The 18,773-nt window shown below is 49.2% G+C and overlaps 1 protein-coding gene across 3 annotated transcripts; it reads right to left on the reverse strand.

The window, feature by feature from the left end:
- Window positions 1-287: 287 nt before the first annotated feature.
- On the reverse strand, window positions 288-16,749 carry kdm2ba (lysine (K)-specific demethylase 2Ba). Of its 3 annotated transcripts, none has more exons than XM_081703510.1 (10): window positions 16,483-16,749; window positions 7,844-8,101; window positions 7,452-7,595; window positions 7,053-7,140; window positions 5,578-5,894; window positions 4,315-5,288; window positions 3,964-4,127; window positions 1,999-2,160; window positions 1,686-1,904; window positions 288-1,472 (listed from the first exon to the last, which is right to left on the reverse strand). In XM_081703510.1, the coding sequence occupies exons 1-10, from the start codon at window positions 16,537-16,539 to the stop codon at window positions 1,291-1,293; spliced, it is 2,565 nt and encodes an 854-aa protein (XP_081559636.1). In that variant the 5' UTR covers window positions 16,540-16,749; the 3' UTR covers window positions 288-1,290. The 3 variants fall into 3 exon arrangements, with proteins under 3 accessions (XP_081559636.1, XP_026851563.2, XP_081559635.1); XM_026995762.3 differs by having other exon boundaries at window positions 5,578-5,886; window positions 7,054-7,140; window positions 7,844-8,104; window positions 16,483-16,746; XM_081703509.1 differs by having other exon boundaries at window positions 7,844-8,104; window positions 16,483-16,746.
- Between the last annotated feature and the right edge of the window lie 2,024 nt (window positions 16,750-18,773).

The raw sequence follows: 18,773 nt of genomic DNA on the forward strand, positions 1-18,773 counted from the left end.
TGTAAATGATCAGATTATTTTTTTCTGAAAAATAAAAGATTTAATCTTTTCCTTTTACTAATTAATGAATTAACCAATAGCTATAGCTGCAAGTTTTTCCTCTCCCTTGTGGTATAATAAAAATTATATAAAATAAACTTTTGGGTTTATTATTCCAGGTTTGTTTGTTTCTTTATGTCCTCCACAGTCAGCATCTAGGCAGTGACAGGTTGTGGGTCCAAAGAGCTGACGGAGGGCTGTTCTAGTACCAATTTCTCTTCACACTGAACAGATGACACAAACCACTCTGAGGATTTTCTGTTTTTTATTACATACAAATATAAATAGCCAAATTTACATAAAGTGTTAGAGTTGGCAAACACTTTGGACCACATGGGATCTCTGTTCTCCCGCCCTGGCCAACCCTGAGACAGCCCAAACCCAGCCATCTGTGGGCCGAATGAGTCCCAGTCCTGATAACTTCATGAACACAAACACTGTGTAACTGGTGAGGAAGTAGCAGAGGGACTGCGTCTTTCTGACGGGCACCTTACAAAAACATTAAAGAACTAGCTAATTAACTCAGGAATTCGGCTATTCATAAATAAGATTTTTTCTTGTTCTAGGGATAGAATTCCATCTAAATATAATCCTTCTTCACGACAGACTGCGTTCAGCTCAGAAGAGTTCTGTATCCTCAGGGCAGGGTGGACACCAGCGCCCCGAGTGCTCAGGGAAGAACGCAGGGAATATGGCACCCGTTAAAAAACGCTCTCTGGGCCCCGGGTCAGAGGTCAACACCAGCGAGGAACAGGCAAAAATGTGGAGAATGAAAATGCAGAATGATGAAGTCAATACTGAGAGAAACACTTTCAGACAACAAAGATTAAAAAAACAGTATATAAAAAGAAAAATCCCACCAAATAACAGATGTATGCAGTACTGAGGAGAAGGAACATAGTTCTGAGTTTTACATTATTTGTACAGTCTTTTTTTTTTTTTTTTTTAAGATTTTGTTTGGGTAGGAACACAAGAATGTGCTTTGTGTGTGTGTGTTTGTGTGTGTGTTCATTCTACAGACAGTGTCACGGCACCTTTTCACAGAAAATCTCCATCAGGACAGTACTGTCCATCAGTCTGTCCTCTCAGTCCACTGGGCCAGACGAGGAGATCTCACTGAGCTGAAAGGCACAGCCCTGCAAGAGAGCCTCTCTCCCAGAATCCCTCTCAATGTCCCATCTCGTGACAGACTGCATCAGTGTGTGTTGCATCAGTGGGTGTGCGTGTGTGTGTGCTTGCGTGGTGTGATGGCTAGCACAGTTTTTGTAGCAGCTTGTCTTCCCGCAGGCCAAACGAGACGCTGACGGACATCTCTGCGATGAAGCGCTCACACGCCTGCTGGCTCACCTGCTTACAGTAGCGCAGGTCTATACAGCAGATGTTGGCACAGCGTTTGAAGTAGCTCAGAGACTGATCCGTCACCCTGTTACACACTGACACGCAGGACATGCCCAACGCTGACGTCAGCATTCAGAATTCACAACAATACTGCAAGAACTGTGTGAAGTGTAGTTCGTTCAAGAAAATAAGACAAGAATGAATTACTGGTGTGAATATAAGCTGTGAGGATCCCAGTGTATCATCTGGAGTGTGTGAGTGTGAGGTTACCTGACAGGCTGCTGTGTGTGAGGTGTGTGTGAGGTTACCCGACAGGTTGATGTGTGTGAGCGAGTCGCGGGTGGTGGTCCCTGCGGCGGTCAGCAAGTTGACGGACTGGTCGTTGACGTGGTTGCAGTAACTGAGGTTGAGTCGTGCTAACAGGGGCATGTTCTTAATGATGAGGCGCAGAGACCCGTCCGTCACGTCCAGCCCCGCCAGACACAGATCCAGGACGTTCCGCAGCTTACTGCGCGTGTCTATCTGACCTGCAGGAGGACACACAGCACCCAGCTGTGGTGAAAGAGGCACTGGGGTGTGTGTGTGTGCACGCGTGTGTGTGTGTGTGTGTGTGTGTGTTACCTGGCCTATTGTCTGTAGGGGGCGACAGTAGGTCCCTGATCTGGGGGTCTTTGAGACCCTCCACCCACTGCAGGTCCAGCGTGCGGAGGAGGGGGCAGGTGGAGGTGCACAGAGCTGACACAGCTACCCAGGAGCATCCAGAGAGGAGCAGCACCCGCAGACCTGAGCGTGCACGCACACGTATGTACACGCACACACACGCATACACGCACACACACGCATATGTATACACGCACACGTACACACGTATACACGCACACACACGCATATGTATACACGCGCGCACACACACGTATACACGCACACACACGTATGTACACGCACACACACGCATACACGCACACACACGCATATGTATACACGCACACGTACACACGTATACACGCACACACACGCACACACACGCATATGTATACACGCGCGCACACACACGTATACACGCACACACACGCATACACGCACACACACGCATATGTATACACGCGCGCACACACACGTATACACGCACACACATGCATATGTATACACGCACACGTACACACGTATAGACGCACACGTACACACGTATACACGCACACACACGCATATGTATACACGCGCGCACACACACACGTATACATAAACACGCATATGTATACACGCACACGTACACACGCACACACACGCATATGTATACACGCGCGCACACACACGTATACATAAACACGCATATGTATACACGCACACGTACACATGTATACACGCACACACACGCATATGTATACATGCGCACACACACGTACACACACACGTATACACGCACACACACACGTATACGCACGTATACACACACGTATACACGCACACACACGCATATGTATACATGCGCGCACACACACGTACACACACACGTATACACGCACACACACGCATATGTATACACGCGCGCACACACACGTATACATAAACACGCATATGTATACACGCACACGTACACACGTATACACGCACACACACGCATATGTATACATGCGCGCACACACACGTACACACACACGTATACACGCACACACACGTATACGCACGTATACACACACGTATACACGCACACACACGCATATGTATACATGCGCGCACACACACGTATACATAAACACGCATATGTATACACGCACACACGTATACACGCACACACACGCATATGTATACACGCGCGCACACACACGTATACATAAACACGCATATGTATACACGCACACACGTATACACGCACACACACGCATATGTATACACGCGCGCACACACACGTATACATAAACACGCATATGTATACACGCACACACGTATACACGCACACACACGCATATGTATACATGCGCACACACACGTACACACACACGTATACACGCACACACACACACGTATACGCACGTATACACACACGTATACACGCACACACACGCATATGTATACATGCGCGCACACACACGTACACACACACGTATACACGCACACACACGCATATGTATACACGCGCGCACACACACGTATACATAAACACGCATATGTATACACGCACACGTACACACGTATACACGCACACACACGCATATGTATACATGCGCGCACACACACGTACACACACACGTATACACGCACACACACGTATACGCACGTATACACACACGTATACACGCACACACACGCATATGTATACATGCGCGCACACACACGTATACATAAACACGCATATGTATACACGCACACGTACACACGTATACACGCACACACACGCATATGTATACACGTGCGCACACACACGTATACATAAACACGCATATGTATACACACATATATACATATGTATACACGCGTGCACGCACGCACACACACACACACGCGCGCAAGCACACAGAGAGAACAGGATCAGATACTGAAAAACAATACACTCTCAACCCCCCCCCCCCCACACACACACACACACACCTGGCAGTCGGTTCAGTAGCCAGCTGAGTTGTTTTTTGGAGATGTTGGTCCAGCTGAGGTCCAGTGTGACTGGTTGTCTGCGTATGACACCACTCAGCATCAAGGGAGTGATGGACTTACAGCGGCTTAGATCCACCCGGGTCCACAGACGCTTATCACAGCACCTGCACGCGCAAACGCGCACACACAGTTATTAGTGGACAGTGATTAATAATGAATATTTCAGTTTATGACAATTGAGCAATTCAATTTAAAGACATTATGAGTGTGAACAGTGAGGTTAAACATTAATAATCATTAATCATCTACAAAGAGCTGTAGAGCTGTAGAGAGGGCAGAGCAGTATCTCACCAGCGGTTCCAGGTCCGGCACACACGCATGCACACGCACAGCTCACGGTGGCTCAGGTAACTGAAGATAGCCAACCAGAGCTCCCGCTGAGCCACGTGGCTCCGCCCATCAGCCAGTGGCAGCCTATCAGGTGGTGGGCAGATGGGCGGGGGCCGGATCACGTGCCGCTCCATCTGCACACACTTTGGCGGTGAGCGTGTCGGGGGCGGGCGCAGGGTGGGTGAGCTGCGGTTCAAACCCAGCGGGGTGATGTGGGAGGGGTAGAAGTGCCGGAGCTCCCAGGCCGTGCCGTTCATCTCACGTGCACGAAGGTGCGGCCTCTCGCCACCGACCCCGCCCACCTCCGGCCCGGGCCCGGCTCCGCCCCCCGCTGCCCCATTCCGGAAGCTTCTCTTGGGCTCCTCGTTCTCGCTGTCCTCTGGCTCGCTCTGAAGCGGCTGCTGGTTCTCGTTGGCCAGTGAGAGCTCGGTCCGGCGGATCTCCAAGTTCAGATGTTTGCTGAGCTCAGCGCCGAGCTGGCGTCTGGGCGCCCGGCGACGGGGCCTGCGCACGCGCGCCCGGGGTACGCGCTCCTGACCCTCGCTGCCCTCGCTGCTCGGCCCTGCCCTTGGGGAGCTGCACTGTGACGTGTCGCTCTCCACACACAGTGGCAGGCTCTTCTGCATGGGGCTGCACGCCGGCACAGGCAGGCCGCCCTCTTCCTCCTCCTCCTCCTCATCCTCATCTTTCTCTTGTTCATGCTCTTCCTGTTTTCGGATAGAGCTCAGCTCCTTTTTGGTGAGGAGGCGGGGCGAGAGTTTAGATTCCTCCTCCTTTTTGGTGAGGAGGCGGGGCGAGAGTTTAGTCTCCTCCTCCTTTTTGGCGAGGAGGCGGGGCGAGAGTTTAGTCTCCTCCTCTTGCTCCTCCTCCAGCTCCTCCTCCTCCATCTTCATTGGGGCAATTAAAGGTTCCTCAGACCTCCAAGGCCTCTTGAGCTGAGACAGAACATGACATATTAATAACACTGCCAATTACACACCAGTACAGTTTGTAGTAGTTCACATTTGAAAAAAATCACTACATGACTTACATTTAGCTGACACTTTTATCCAAAGCAACTTACAATTTTGACTGAGTACAACTTGAGGGTTAAGGGTCTTGCTCAGGGGCCCAACAGTGGCAACCTGGCAGTGGTGGGACTTGAACCAGCAACCTTCTGATTACAAGTCAAGTACCTTCACCACTGAGCTACCCCTGCCTATGTGAGTAGAATTTGAGATTTACCTTCTTTTTAGCACTAGCCTCGTCTTCCTCTTCATCATCATCAAACAGTTTTTTCTTCTTCCTGAGGAAGTTGGGCACGTCGGGGCGTGGTCGGGGCAGGTCCCTGGGTGTAAGCAGTGGGGGGAGGCGTGCCACGGGCTCCTCTGGGGACGGTCTGGGGGCGTCGTCCCTCTCGCTTTTCCTCCGGGCTGTAGCCGCGGCGATGGCGGCTTGTTCCGCCTCATCCCGCCCATCACGCCCTCCCCTCTGCTCCCTCAGCAGGGAACCCGGCAGGTTGGAGGCGTATTTAAACCCTGGACCACGTTTTTGCTTACAGGCCAAGAGGGCGGCAAAAAGAGAGACAAGACTTTATACCTTATGACCCCCTTAGACCTTATGACACTCACGTTTATCAGGAGAAATCTAATTTATGGCATGACTTAAGTCATACTACTCAGGTGACTTTTTAGATAAGGATCCAGCAAAACTTCGCTCAGCTGTAAGGTGTTTGCACTTCCTAGTCCTGTTCCAGCAGCTCCCCTGTGCTGCACAGTTTAGTGAAACATCCCCTGCGACTAACAGCTCACTACAACAGCCTCCATGAGTCACGCACAGGTGCATCAGCGCAGAGACCTGTGAGCCATGCAGGGTTAGGGCGGAGGGTTAGGTTACATCCCAGCTTCTCTGCACTGTTAAGAGACTAAAGGTTTCAAAGACCACCATCAATGTGTAATTTAGGGTTAATCATTTGAGACAATATGAGTCATTGTGTGTGTGTGAGTCATTGTGTGTGTGTTTTTACTCTCCCGGATTTGAGATGTTTTTACTGTTCCTGTGAGAGTAAGAGGAAGAACACTGCTCTGTTTTTAGACACTTCTCACACTGAACCTGGAATAGGCAGTCCTAACTTTAAACCACAGAAACACGCAGAGTAGGTAAGAGTCACTTAAACCAAAAACAAAAGTACAGCCTACATAGTCTACAAACACCCAGTACGGCGGTGTCTGTTACAAACACCCAGTACGGCGGTGTCTGTTACAAACACCCAGTACGGCGGTGTCTGTTACAAACACCCAGTACGGCGGTGTCTGTTACAAACACCCAGTACGGCGGTGTCTGTTACAAACACCCAGTACGGCGGTGTCTGTTACAAACACCCAGTACGGCGGTGTCTGTTACAAACACCCAGCTTTCGTGTAGCTCTGCCCACACCTGGCTCAGCTCATTAATGGTAGAATCGTGAAACACTAAACTGGTGCAACACTGGTGTTTAAATGTTTACAGGAAGTGTTGGTTCAGCTGGGAGTGCCGCATGCAGACGCCAGCACACACACTCCAGCACACACACACACACACACACACACACACACACACACACACACACACACACGCGCACGCATGCACATGCACGCACGCACACACACACACTCCAGCACACGCATGCACACGCGCACGCATGCACACGCAGACTCCAGCACACGTTCGTCTGAAACTCACTTTTCCTGTCTTCCCAGCGTAGTTACATTTGGGACATTCCCAGCAGTTGGGCAGTTCATCGTTCACGACTCCAGCTGCGTCCTTCACCTGGGGGACAGAGACAGAAAGGCAGAGACAGACAGGTGAGACAGTGAGACAGGTGGAAACAACAGACACAGCAGAGCGTTTCTATGTCATTCTGCTGTCTGTGTGGATATGCTCTTTTCTTCAGTGTGAACGTCCACCAGCACCACAGCCTGCGAAGGAGGAAGGGGAACCAATACAGAGGGAACCTCCAACTGCCCGTGTGTGTGTGTGTATATACACATCTGTGTGCACATGTGTATGTGGACAATTAGAATATTTGGTTCAGAGGTGAGAGGTCAGAGGTTAGAGGGCAAAAAGGTGTGTTTTCTGACCTTGAGGCAGTTTGGGTGAACAATCTCATTGCAGATGGAGCACTCCATTAGCATTGCGTTAAACTTCTCCTCATCGTCATCGAGTGTGTCCTCTTTACCAGCCTCACCACACACCACACACACCGCTGTGTGGGGCAGAACGGGCTACAGAAGCACACACACACACGTCAAACACATCCATGGACAAGTTCTTTAAGTCTTTTAGTAAAATTACCTGAATTCTAGGGACATTCAGAGACAGTTGTTGGTCCTGTATGGATAAAACAGTGAGTGTGTATTATTGTGTGTGTGTGTGTGTGTGTGTGTATTATTGTGTGCGTGTGTGTGTGTGTGTGTGTATTATTGTGTGTGTGTGTATTATTGTGTGTGTGTGTGTGTGTGTGTGTTCTTACAGCGATACACTGCCTCATAATACAGGACTGTTTCATGCGTCCTGGCCCTCCGAACTTCTTCATGTCCTTACAGAAGTGACACTCTCCACACTCTGTACGCACGCAAGCCTCACACTTCCTGCACCGTGTCCGCCTGCGCCGCGCCCCCGAAGAACTCCGGTTAGACGGGAGCTTGACGGCGGTTGCTGTGGACGATGTGGTTGCCATGGATGCCGTTGCTGTGGCAGCCATTTTGGGTTTGGGCCGATTGGCTGGCCGCTGCTATGGGCAGAGAGAGAGAGAGAGACACACACACGGAGTGTGCGTGTGTGTGAGAGTGTGCGTGTGTGTGAGAGTGTGTTCATTCACGTTTTCAGTACAAACATTTCCACACTCTTGTTCGTGTTTCTCTGAAGCCACAAGCTGAAGGACTGAACAGGAAAACAAAACAACACTACAAGCGTCTTTTCTCTTCTCTCGAACATATTTGTGCAGTAGCGTCAGTGCTGGGCTGGGCCCAGAACCAACCGGGCCTGTACAGCACAGTCTGGCCCACAGCTGCACCACACACACACACACACACACACACACACACACACACACAGCCCAAGTCAGCAGCTTTATGGAACAAAAACACAAATCTAGAGAGTAAAAGTCTGAGTATAAAAAGCCAGGAGTTACTGACCCAGTGTAGAACAACGAAGGAAGCCCACACCATGTTAACACAACCCCCACGAGCGCCCACATAACCCCTCGACATGGGCCCACCCCTCACCACACGAGCCCCAGTACAGCTGGAGTAAGGGTCCACCTGCCTCTGTTCACATCTGCTGTGTGGTTTCAGCAGATCAGCTGATATCTGCACATCTGCACATTCTAGCTGAACTGCTGTATTTACTGCATTAATGGGCACACGAGCCTGTACTGGAAGCCATGCCGTCATATCATGTGTGCCTCAGTTACCAGTGGAGCACAGTCACTGGTGGAACTGGGCCACTGTGGGTACCCTGCTGCTGGCACTGCCACTCCGGGGCACGTTCCTGACCTTTAGCCACATATCTGTGGGACAGCTCCTCTCTCGTGTGCACCGTCTGAGGGTGCAGGGCTCTCACTTCCTGTGATCTACTCTACGGGTTTGTCTGGGCTCTGGCGTATCAGCCACATAAGTACACATGGACATTCTACGTCTGCTAAAACCTGGTCTGCACACACGCATTCATGGTCATCAGCAGTCATCACAGTGAATACAGACATCACAGCAGTAACGTCCTGGTTTCACATCACTGGGGCTCCACAGTGGGTCGTAATGGGTAAAGTAATATAGACATCATCGCATAAGCTCAGGTCACACACACACACACACCATGCACAGATTCTTCATCATCATTGTCATCGTCATCCTCCTCCACCCAACAGCATTCTCCAGTTCTGTTGTCACACTGTAACACAGAACACCAGTGAGAGGAGGAGGAGTCAGTCCTTCAGCACAGAGGGTTGCCATGGCAACACACCAGTCCAGGCGATTGGCAGTGTAAATGAAATTATGTGTAGGACATAAAAAAAATGGAAAAGAAAAAAGTCGACAAGAGCAGAAAGGAGGAGTGTGTGTATGGCTGACGTTTAGGAGTGATGTAATGGTATTACAGGTAAAGCATGGTGGGTGTTTGGGGGTATCGCCTAAAGTGAGGTGGTGGTTTGGGGGTAACGGGTAAAGTGTGTTGGGTGTTCGGGGGTTCGGGGGTAACAGGTATGTGCTAGGTGGGGGAGGGTCAGTGGAGCTCACGCTGATGTTCTCGCTGTGATTGGTGTAATCAGTTAAACAGTGTGTCGGTAGAAATTGCTGGTGAACCTGGTGGTTCTGACCCGGATGTCCTGGTATCTTTCTGGATGGTCGGGGTTGGAGCAGGCAGTGGCTAGTGTGGGGTCAGGTGTTCCTGGGTTTCCTTTGGCGTCTCTTGTTATAGACGTCTTGAATGAGTGGGGAACCAGCTGCAGTGGTGTTCTGGGCAGTGTTCACCACCCTCTGCAGAGCCTTGTGTTTAGCAGCAGCTGTGCTGTTCTGGTTGGGGTGTTGTTGGTCAAAGCTGTCACCTTTTCCACCATTGTCCTCTCCATCCACAGTGGTGTGTGCACTCTGCTCACCCTCCGTGGTTTTGCTGACACTGAGGGAGACATTGTTGGCAGTGCACCACTGAAAAGTTCCACTTCCTCCTGGTACAGGCCTCCATGACTACTGGTGATGTTGCCAATTATAGTTGTGTGTGGTCACCCAGTACTGAGTGTCTGGGGGGAGGGGGTGGGGGTTGTGGTCACCCAGTACTGAGTGTTTGGGGGGTGGGGGGTATGGTTACCCAGTACTGAGTGTTTGGGGGGAGGGGGGTGTAGTTACCCAGTACTGAGTGTTTGGGGGGTGGGGGTTGTGGTCACCCAGTACTGAGTGTTTGGGGGGAGGGGGGTGTGGTCACCCAGTACTGAGTGTTTGGGGGGAGGGGGTGTGGTCACCCAGTACTGAGTGTGTGGGGGGAGGGGGTGTGGTCACCCAGTACTGAGTGTTTGGGGGGCAAACCCAGGAACCCTGAACGCCGATAATAAACAACATTATGGCACATTTAGTGTAGCATGTTCACGAATGTGTGATCTAGAAATTGTCTGGTGTCCAGCAGGTCAGAGGCTATTTCTGAGATACGAGGAAAGTCTACACACTTCAGAAGCAACGAAGGCGGACATTGGAGCTCGGACCGAACCCTCCTCCTCCTCCACACAATTCAGGCCACATTTTACACACAAAAAAACATGCAGAATAAAATCTGAAGTTAAACGGGTTCCTCAAAGCCCGTGATCCATACAGACATTTGTTCCAAACATGCACCACATCTTTTTTACAACCTTTTTTTTTTATTATTTAGATTCTTTTGTTTGTGAGGACTTTGGTCCAACCAGATACAGATGTGCACATACACTCAACATCTAAAAAATATTTGGTCTCTGTGCTCAGATTAATATCAACGACTCCCAGCTGAGAAATATTACGAGACATGTCAGCAGCCTACACAGAGAACTCCAGCACCCTGGAGGACACGGCAGGACACTCCAGGACACTCCACACCTCCTCCCCTCGCGGCCGTGCTCTCGTCTCCGGGGACGGTAACCCAACACCGCAGCTCTGCCTCTGTGTTACAACCTCAGCGCAGTAATAAGCACAGACTCAGCAGCTGGCCAGCGTCAGAGGCACACGAGGTACTGAACCCCTACTGGCACAGAGACACCAATGCAGGGAACCCATATGAACACAGAGATGCCCTTACTAATACAGAGACACCCTACTGGCACAGAGACACTAACACAGGGAACCCATACGAACACAGAGAAACCCTTACTAATACAGACACCCTACTGGCACAGAGACACTTACTAATGCAGGGACCCATTACTAACAGAGATGCCCTTAGTAACACAAAGCAACCCTTACTAACACGGAAAAGCCCTAACTAACACAGTCTTACTAATACAGAGACACCTTACTGGCACAGAGATGCTTTACTAACAGAGATGCCTAACACATAAAAACGCTTACTAAACACAGATACGCCCTTACTAACACAGAGAAACCATTACTAACACAGACACTCCTTAATAATACTGACACAAAGACGCTCTATGTATACAGAGACAACCTGCTGGCAGAGACAGGCTGAGTCAAACGGACAGGCCCAGAGTCTTTTATTTAAAAATGGAAGAAACAGTGTAGATTAGTATTTGCATGAACAGTTGGTTAATTAAGTCGGACAATTCTGAAACTCCAAAATCCGTAATTTAGCAGTAAAGATAAATATTTGTAAGCACGGTCATATCCTGAGTGCCATGGGCCAGGAAAACACGTGTTGCGTCTTTAGCATGTCGGCACAGTACATCTAGTCCGTACTATAACGGCGTGAGGAGCGGCAGGTCTGTCCATCAGCCTAGCAAACCTCACGCGTTAACATGTCCCTCTGAACCTGTGTCCTCCAAGAATGGGGTAATAAATGAGCTGGGCCTTGTCTTCACGTGTTCGGCCAGGCAGCTCTCGCCTTCGGGCAATGCGCATGTTTTGTTTACCGTGTTTAATCAATCATGTCTTCCACATGCGATTGGTGTGACGTCCGACTCCGCGCACTCAGCAAAACCCTCAGCAAACTGATGTCTTGCAGCCGACGCTGTTGTTTTATCTCTTCATGTGGAGGGACGGACGTACGGAGTTTCGTTGCTCCATGTTCTTGAGACACGTGCTGGATTCAACGTGCTCGCTGCATGTGTCTCCGATCCAGAATAAGGACGCTGGACTGGTTGATAAAACCTTTGGGGTCAGTCTCGCGCTTCCCGGGACGCTGCCATCCGTACGGCGTTGCTGAGCTTTTTTGATGTTTTTCGCATGCCTGCTTTTGAGTCTATTCGACATTTATTCCAGCCCATGCACACAGATGGATGTGCACAATATATCACACGTGCACAAAGACAAGCGTACAGGACTTCTAAAGAACCCTGTCTCTAAAACAAAGCATTTTGAGTGGATTTCTGTGGAAATATTTGAGTTGCGTAGTGTGCTATATGATACCTCCACTCCCTCTATAGGTAATGTGTCTGTATTTCTAGAACGGCACATGAAAATGTATTATTATTATTATTATTATTATTATTATTATTATTATTATTAAAGGACAGTTAATGTATACCATTTTCATATTCCATTTTATTCATTCATTTATTCATATTATGTTTCAACACTGAATGTGGACATTCACGGATATGGCACCCTTTTTACAAGTAGGCCCGTTTCAGGGATTCAGGAATTAGCATCTGGGAAAAATATGATTATCTGTTGAATGCAGTAATACAGTAATACAGTAATACAGCGATCTTGCACTGTCTGCACTTTTGGTTGGTATGCTAACTGCACCGCAAATTTCACAATATCTGTTCCCATGTCCAAGGTAACTGTAGCCAAGACTTTCAAATTCATCCGCAAGGCCAAGAAGCATCAAACACACCCATGTGACTATTACTGCTCATAACTCACTCAGTACACTCATGTCAGAGGAATCCTTATGGTCTTTAGAGAACACAACACAACACACAGTCTTTCATAGATGACCTTTCAGCTACTCAAAAAGCAAAATTAACAGCCCTACTGATTAACGAATTCACACTGAAGTTGACGTGATTATTGTCAGTCAATGCTCTGTCACTGTGAGTGCTGTTACGAGTGAATGTATGTAGTGGTTTGGTTTGTGTTTACAACTGTAAGTCAGTGAGTCAGGGCTCGGGGTCAGGAGGAGTCAGTCAGGGACAACGCATGTTCCCACACGCACGGCCAGTAGCTGATGAAGGTGTGTGTGCACGTCTGCAACGGTTCGCTTCATCCCAACACTCAATTACACAACATGTGGTTAGCTGGGCCATGCCTGGCTCGTATACTGGAAGACTCTCTGCAGAGTCGATGGATATTTGCCCCGTTGCCCCAGGCAGGGGCATGAGGGAGGCCCAGAATTGCCTCCCCACCCCCTCAGGCTTTGCTACTGTTTCCTACCCCCTACTAAGCAGCACATCTGCCTTCACAAAGAAGAGCCAGATCACAGTATATACAGCACAGCGCAGCCCAGCCAGATCACAGTATATACAGCATAGCGCAGCCCAGCCAGGTCACAGTACATACAGCACAGCGCAGCCCAGCCAGGTCACAGTACATACAGCACAGCGCAGCCCAGCCAGATCACAGTACGTACAGCACAGCGCAGCCCAGCCAGATCACAGTACGTACAGCACAGCGCAGCCCAGCCAGATCACAGTACGTACAGCACAGCGCAGCCCAGCCAGATCACAGTACGTACAGCACAGCGCAGCCCAGCCAGATCACAGTACGTACAGCACAGCGCAGCCCAGCCAGATCACAGTACGTACAGCACAGCGCAGCCCAGCCAGATCACAGTACGTACAGCACAGCACAGCCCAGCCAGATCGCAGCGTCTACAGCACAGCACAGCCCAGCCAGATCGCAGCGTCTACAGCACAGCACAGCCCAGCCAGATCGCAGCGTCTACAGCACAGCACAGCACAGCCCAGCCAGATCGCATCGTCTACAGCACAGCACAGCACAGCCCAGCCAGATCGCATCGTCTACAGCACAGCACAGCCCAGCCAGATCGCATCGTCTACAGCACAGCACAGCCCAGCCAGATCACAGTATATACAGCACAGCACAGCCCAGCCAGATCACAGTATATACAGCACAGCACAGCCCAGCCAGATCACAGTATATACAGCACAGCACAGCCCAGCCCAGCCAGATCACAGTATATACAGCACAGCACAGCCCAGCCAGATCACAGTATATACAGCACAGCACAGCCCAGCCAGATCACAGTATATACAGCACAGCACAGCCCAGCCAGATCACAGTATATACAGCACAGCACAGCCCAGCCAGATCACAGTATATACAGCACAGCACAGCTCAGCCAGATCACAGTATATACAGCACAGCCCAGCCAGATCACAGTGTCTACAGCACAGCACAGCCCAGCCAGATCACAGTGTCTACATCATAGCGCAGCCCAGCCAGATCACAGTATATACAGCACAGAATAGCCGAGCCAGATCACAGTATATACAGCACAGAATAGCCCAGCCAGATCACAGTCTACAGCATAGCGCAGCATAGCACAGGCAGATCACATCTGTACTGGACAAAATGAGCTTCCCATAACACATATCAATATATCAGACATAAATACCAGTGTGTTCTGATGCAGGTGTGAGAAGACTGTTTCAGATAAAAACACTTCCTGTCCCATGACTGCTGGCATCCAACCTGCTTCTGAAGAACGTTTGTTTATTCTCTTTTACATAAAAATGTTATAAACTGCACATTTGTACCGGTTAAGACCTCTCCATTTTGTAAGCAGATTCCCTTAACTTTCAATCATTTAAAAATTTTTTAGTTAGGCTGGAAGAAAAAATAAACATCTGTTTTCCACAAAACTCTTATCGATATTTATTTAAGATGAAACATTTCAGCACTAGAGAAACAACTGATAACTGTTCAAAACCCCTGGACGTCTTCCATCAGACCTGCGCTTCTCCAACTCTGGGCCATATTTACAACACGACAGCTGTTCTGGGATCAGTGATATTTACAATGCCACTGAATAAAACCACTGACTGAGCCAGTATGGTTGGCTGGCCTTCCTGGCCTCCTTAGACAGCAGCTGTTCTTGGATCATTGTTAGTGAAACCGTGCGAGACATCCGCCTTAAACAACAGTTGTTCTGGGATCAGTGATAGTGACACCGTGTGAGGTGTCCTTTCGTCAGAACACGTCTCACAGGACACACCAAAAGCAACAAAACAGACCACAACCTACAGAGAATTACACAAAACGTTCAGCGTTGGCCACAACCACCATAAACACGACCGCCAAGCAGACCCATGTGGCGCAAGACTGTGGGGACTCTTTCAGGGTTTACAGAGTGTACAGTACTAGTGTGACTCTTTATGTAGTGTTAGGGTCTGTGGTCAGGTGGAACGGAGGACATCAGCACACAGAGGACGTCTCTGGAGATCAAATGACCAACGAGAATAAACAATTCAGCAATTCAGATTTTTTGCATCAGAAATGTATTTAAAATAAAAATAATTCGGATTATAGTGCTTAGAGCATAGAAAGCAGCAGACTAGGGCTGTGGAGAGCACACACACCGTGTCCTTGACTACACAAGTGTTAATAAAACATTTCAGAGTTTCTGCCGAGCTGCCGGTCTTCAGCAGTGATGAGGCGTGACCGGTACACGCTGTTTAAAGGCCTCTGCTGCCGTGTTCCCAGCACTGTTTCTGCCAGCACATCAAATCAGCAGACAGGAAGCCCAAGACGGCCTGGGGGTGAGTGTGGGTGTGAGGGGCAGCAGGACATCAGGGCAGATAATCTTGTTTTCACACCTACACACCCACAAACCACACACAAGGCTCTATTTTCTCTCAGGTCATTTTTGAAAGCGATGGATCAGAAGAGAAACACCTCCAGCTGTTTAGACACTTGCAGCCTACTGGACGTTAGTCCGGCCATGAGCCCACGACAGTGGTGGTGCTGTATATCACCAGAACCATCCGAACCAGAAACCTCAACACCTCCGGCTCCGCTCAAAACAAAGCCAAGAACGTCATCCAACATTTAGCAGCAGGTCCATAACAGGAGACAAACAGCAAGTCAAACCTCAACCATGAGACTAGAATGAGGAAGCGTAAGCACAGAGGAGAGAGAGCGAGAGAGGGGGAGGGAGAGGGACAGAGGGAGGGAGGGAGGGAGGGAGGGAGGGAGGGAGGGAGGGAGAGAAAGAGAGAGAGGCTTCAGCCTGCCCCCACAACTACAGCGTTCTAAGCTCCACGGCTACAGTCACCACGGACACACAACATGGAGAGGGTTGAGTTACAATCACATACTCTCCTTCTACAGAGAAAGCCACAACAAGAGAGCTGCTTCTCCCAGTCGTGTAGTACTAGTTAGTCGAGCCCAGAGCACACGGCGGGGAGAAAGAGTGTGTGTTTGTGAGAGAGAGAAAGAAAGATTGTGTGTGTGTGTGTGTGTGTGTGTGTGTGTGTGTGTGTGTGTGTGTGTGTGTGTGCGCGCTGACCTGTTCGGCTGTGTCGGAGTCGTAGTCTTCATCGTCTGCGCTCAGAGACATGGCCATGGTGGTTCTGTTTCATATCCAGTCGCACAAACACAACCCCGTCATGGCTGCAGACCCAAACACAGCTGCACTGGCTCACTGGCGCTGTTTCGATCTCTTTCCCTCTAACCTTCTCCGTGTGTCTTTCTCTCGCTGGTTCGTGTTCTCTCTCCCAAACACGCAGCTGTTTGAGCACACACCAGCCTGCTACCTCATGCATATTCACCAGGAAAGAGAGGGGACCTCAGCTCAGCCAATCACAGGCTAGCTGGCATCCAGTTTCAGGCTGCCTCACAAAGGCTGTGCATTGTGGGTGTGGGTGGGGAGAGGGGAAGAAGAGGAGGGCAGGCGTAGGGGGAGGGAACATCTCATCTCCACAAAGGAACCCTGACATTAGCAGGTCGGCCAAGAGTTCTTCCCAAGAGGCACGCGTGCTCTGTGTGCAACTGAAAGGGTCTGGATTGGTTTGTTCATTCTTAAACCCAGGAAGTGATGGCGAGGTTGGTTGTCATTTTGTGTAGCTGAAGAACTCGTCACGTCTCTGGAGGTTTGCGTCTATCATTTAAACAGCCCTGAACTTCCAACCCCGTCGTTCCCGGGAATGTAGGACATGTTGCGTGAGCCGAGCTCGCAGCCCTGGCCAGTGCCAGGGAAGCGACGCATGCACCGCCATTTAAATCACAATAGCTGAATGTGTCACATTTACCAGCCTATCTGCCTGTCTCACTGCAGGCATTATCAACAGAGCAGGATAACAGAGCTTCAGTGCTGTCTTCTAAATGCAGTGTTTCCAACCTATTCAACAGACTTCATGTCTTATTTAATATGCCTTTCTTAGTCTCAATGGACGTCACCTTTTGTTTTTTTAAATTAGACCTCTGACAATTTTTCCCCCTATTTACATACTAAATTTGAATGTCATAAAATTATATATAAGTGTTTGTGGTAAAAAAATGAACACTTAGAACAGGAAAAGACCAAATTCTTCTACATGGATGAGTGAAAGCAGGGCATCCATGTTGATTAAACACTATAACCACAATCATAAGATCTGCAGACACAAAGCCTGCTTAAGGAGGCAGTGGTGTCTCAGTCATGAAGGGACTGGTCTAGTAATTAGAAGGTTGCCAGTTCAAGTCCCACCACTGCCAGGTTTTCACTGTTGGGCCCCTGAACAAAACCCTTAACCCTCAATTATTCAAGTTGTGCTCAGTCAGAACTGTAAATTGTAAGTTGTAAGTTTTGATAAAAGCATCAGATAAGTTTAAGGAGAGCTGAAACAATATGTTTGACTGAACCAAACATATATGCCCATCACACACACTACTGGGCATGTTCGTTCAGCACACACCAAATTACATCAAACACTGAAAGGAATGTGCAATCGAGGTTATGGATCAGAGTGTTTCTGTGGTTGCACATGAAGCTTATGAAATTTTATACTGTGTTTGCACTTAGGACATCTGACTACACCATGTCCCCTACAGTTAGGACATCTGACTACACCGTGTCCACTACAGTTAGGACATCTGACTACACCGTGTCCACTACAGTTAGGACATCTGACTACACCGTGTCCCCTACAGTTAGGACATCTGACTACACCGTGTCCACTACAGTTAGGGCATCTGACTACACCGTGTCCCCTACAGTTAGGACATCTGACTACACCGTGTCCACTACAGTTAGGGCATCTGACTACACCGTGTCCCCTACAGTTAGGACATCTGACTACACCATGTCCACTAAAGTTAGGGCATCTGACTACACCATGTCCACTACAGTTAGGACATCTGATTACACCGTGTCCACTACAGTTAGGGCATCTGACTACACCGTGTCCACTACAGTTAGGACATCTGACTACACCGTGTCCACTACAGTTAGGACATCTGACTACACCGTGTCCCCTACAGTTAGGGCATCTGACTACACCGTGTCCACTACAGTTAGGGCATCTGACTACACCGTGTCCACTACAGTTAGGGCATCTACTACACTCGCTGTGTCCAGTGTCTCTGGTGACCCTTTCTGCTTTATAAAGTTAATGCGGGAAAGCTGCAGACATACTGGGTTTGGATTGTCTTATTGTTCTAACTGCTGTTAGAAATTATTAATGCTGTGTGTGTGTGTGTGTGTGTGTGTGTGTGTTATTTTGGCCTGTATGCCGCACCTTAATCTGGTTTCTTCCTCTTCTATCACATCAAGAGCCATAAAGGGACTCGCACGACAGTAAGTCCTGCAGAACAGCGGAG

Source organism: Electrophorus electricus, chromosome 20 (assembly GCF_041902795.1).
Source record: "Electrophorus electricus isolate QZ-2024a chromosome 20, ASM4190279v1, whole genome shotgun sequence".
NCBI classification, from domain to species: domain Eukaryota; kingdom Metazoa; phylum Chordata; class Actinopteri; order Gymnotiformes; family Gymnotidae; genus Electrophorus; species Electrophorus electricus.

Coding starts and splice junctions, on each gene's coding strand:
- kdm2ba (XM_081703509.1), bottom strand. CDS start 16,539: ATGGCCATGTCTCTGAGCGCAGACGATGAAGACTACGACTCCGACACA. Junction 7,596..7,843: donor TTATGAGGCAGTGTATCGCT/GTAAGAACACAC, acceptor GTGCTTCTGTAG/CCCGTTCTGCCCCACACAGC. Junction 1,473..1,685: donor CACACACATCAACCTGTCGG/GTAACCTCACAC, acceptor CCTGCGTGTCAG/TGTGTAACAGGGTGACGGAT.